The sequence below is a fragment of the Montipora capricornis genome, chromosome 13 (genome assembly GCF_036669925.1).
Source record: "Montipora capricornis isolate CH-2021 chromosome 13, ASM3666992v2, whole genome shotgun sequence".
Taxonomy (NCBI): domain Eukaryota; kingdom Metazoa; phylum Cnidaria; class Anthozoa; order Scleractinia; family Acroporidae; genus Montipora; species Montipora capricornis.
Window position 1 is genome coordinate 42,574,885 of NC_090895.1, and position 2,500 is coordinate 42,577,384.

General features: G+C 39.7%; 1 protein-coding gene across 1 annotated transcript in view; it reads right to left on the reverse strand.

Moving 5' to 3' along the window:
- Positions 1-2,500, reverse strand: part of LOC138029250 (tubulin beta-4B chain-like) — a 5,348-nt gene that overhangs the window by 2,395 nt on the left and 453 nt on the right. The window contains 5 exon segments of the mRNA XM_068876963.1: positions 418-912; positions 1,537-1,659; positions 1,661-1,765; positions 1,767-1,996; positions 2,332-2,442. Of these exon segments, the coding sequence (XP_068733064.1) occupies positions 418-912; positions 1,537-1,659; positions 1,661-1,765; positions 1,767-1,996; positions 2,332-2,442 (1,064 nt within the window).

A 2,500-nucleotide genomic window follows, 5' to 3' on the forward strand; every position in this document is an offset into this window, starting at 1 on the left:
GCTAGTGTTTGTCCACTGGATAGTGATTTATCCGGTGGATAGCGCTATCCATCGTTTGAACAACTGGGGACTGTTCTGCAGGCTTATCTTCTTGGAGATCTTGTTGCAGACGATATCAAGCCTTTCATTAAGTTGAGGACATTCAGACAGTTTGAGGGCCTCATCATATGAGTGGACGGTTGCATTGGCGTCACCTCGCGCATGCGTGACAAGACATCGAGGAGGTCGGTCCAGGGGTTTCCTTTCCTTCTAGAAGGAGAAATCAAGGAAATCTCTGCCAAGCGGGGTAAGCAAACAAACTTAATATTGCATTACCAGTGCAATACGGTAAAATTTGCCATTTAGAAAATAGGGATGAAACCACGCGGGAAAGAGTTAAGATTTGCTTGCTATTTTTTAAATTCCAAAACAACATACCTCTGTGAATTCCATTTCATCCATCCCTTCACCAGTGTACCAATGCAAGAACGCTTTGCGTCTAAACATAGCAGTAAACTGCTCACTGATGCGTTTGAATAGCTCTTGAATGGCAGTGCTGTTACCCACAAAGGTGGCGGACATTTTAAGACCTCGAGGAGGAATATCACACACGGCTGTCTTGACATTGTTAGGGATCCACTCCACAAAATATGAGCTGTTCTTATTCTGGACATTCAGCATTTGTTCGTCCACTTCCTTCATTGACATTCGACCTCGGAACATGGCTGCCACTGTCAGGTATCTGCCGTGACGGGGGTCGCAAGCCGCCATCATGTTCTTGGCGTCAAACATCTGCTGTGTCAGCTCTGGAACAGTTAGAGCGCGATACTGCTGGGAACCGCGGCTGGTCAGAGGAGCGAATCCGGGCATGAAAAAGTGAAGACGGGGAAAGGGCACCATATTTACCGCAAGTTTTCGCAAATCAGCGTTGAGCTGTGTACAAACGTGCGAAAAAAGCATTGAGTAAATCGTAAGGCAATACTATCTTGACAGCACTACTGGCAAAGAAAACTCCAGGGTCGGCAAGCTTGAAATACTCTTCCTAAGCTACAATTGTAGATAAAAATTAAGACTTAAAATTGATTTATTATTATTATTATTATTTTAATTTTATTTTTTTTAATAACAATGATAAACTTTATTAACAAATTCTTAAACAATCTTAAATTTACATTATTTAATCTGCTAAAATGCTAAATAATGATATTCACAATCTTAATCCGTATAAATAAATAAATAATAAAATACTAAAAACTTCACTACAACAGCATCAACATTATTGTTACTGTTATTGTTATTGTTATTGTTTTTATTATTATTATTATTATTATTATTATTATTATTATCAATGTTTCTGCTATTTTCTGTAAGTATTCATATTGGTCTTCAGTACTTCCCATTACAGTTTACGTATCAACCCCTAATATCGAAAAACTTCCACATATAGCGACACAATTAAGAATAGGAGAATTTTCATGCTTCCATGACAAGCAACAGCCTGTCGTTTCCCTTTTGTCGTTTCACGTAGATTCCATGCTTAATCTTTGTAATATTTACCTGGCCGGGAAATCGAAGGCAGGTTGTTACACCACTCATCGTAGCGGAGACAAGATGGTTTAAATCGCCATAAGTAGGTGTGGTGAGTTTCAAAGTCCTAAAGCAGATATCATAAAGAGCTTCGGTTGTCAATGCAGTATGTCTCATCGGTATTCTCGACCAGTTGATGTACTGAGAGCGTTGCGTTGTATGGTTCAACCACGGTATCAGAGACTTTAGGTGAGGGAACAAACGCTAAAAGTGTTCATAATTCGGTCGGGATATTCTTCGCGGATCTTTGATATCAGCAAGGTCCCCATTCCCGAGCCGGTTCCGCCACCCAATGAGTGCGTGAGTTGGAATCCTTGCAAGCAATCACAGCTTTCAGCTTCTTTTCGGACAACATCAAGTACAGAGTCGACAAGTTCAGCGCCCTCTGTGTAATGTCCCTTCGCCCAGTTGTTGCCAGCTCCACTTTGTCCTATGAAGTGAAGATCACGGGTAACAAAGCCAACTACACTTCTTCTCAAATTTTATTCAACGTCCTCGGATTCGAGACTGTATTTCTAAAAACCTCCAGTACGTAGCCTTTTGTTTTGTAGGAGCAAAAAATTAATTATAAAACTGATTCTGGTATCATATTCCAACTCAAATTAACTTGAGAACTGAAATACTCTACAGTTATAAAAATATCAGATTTCTTTCAAGTTACTTGTTTCCTTGGTTTTTTTTTTTTTTTCAAATTAAGCTGAAGTTCGATCCAGCTTAAGCTTAACGTTGGAACTGCATTGCTTAATCTCAATTTATTTAACTCACCGAAAACAAAGTTATCAGGTCTGAAAATTTGTCCGAAAGGTCCAGAGCGAACTGAATCCATCGTACCGGGTTCTAAGTCTACTAATACAGCCCTGGGGACATATTTTCCTCCTGACAGTGAAATGAAAAGAGAAATAAAGAGATGAGTGACGTAAAGACACAAGACCTC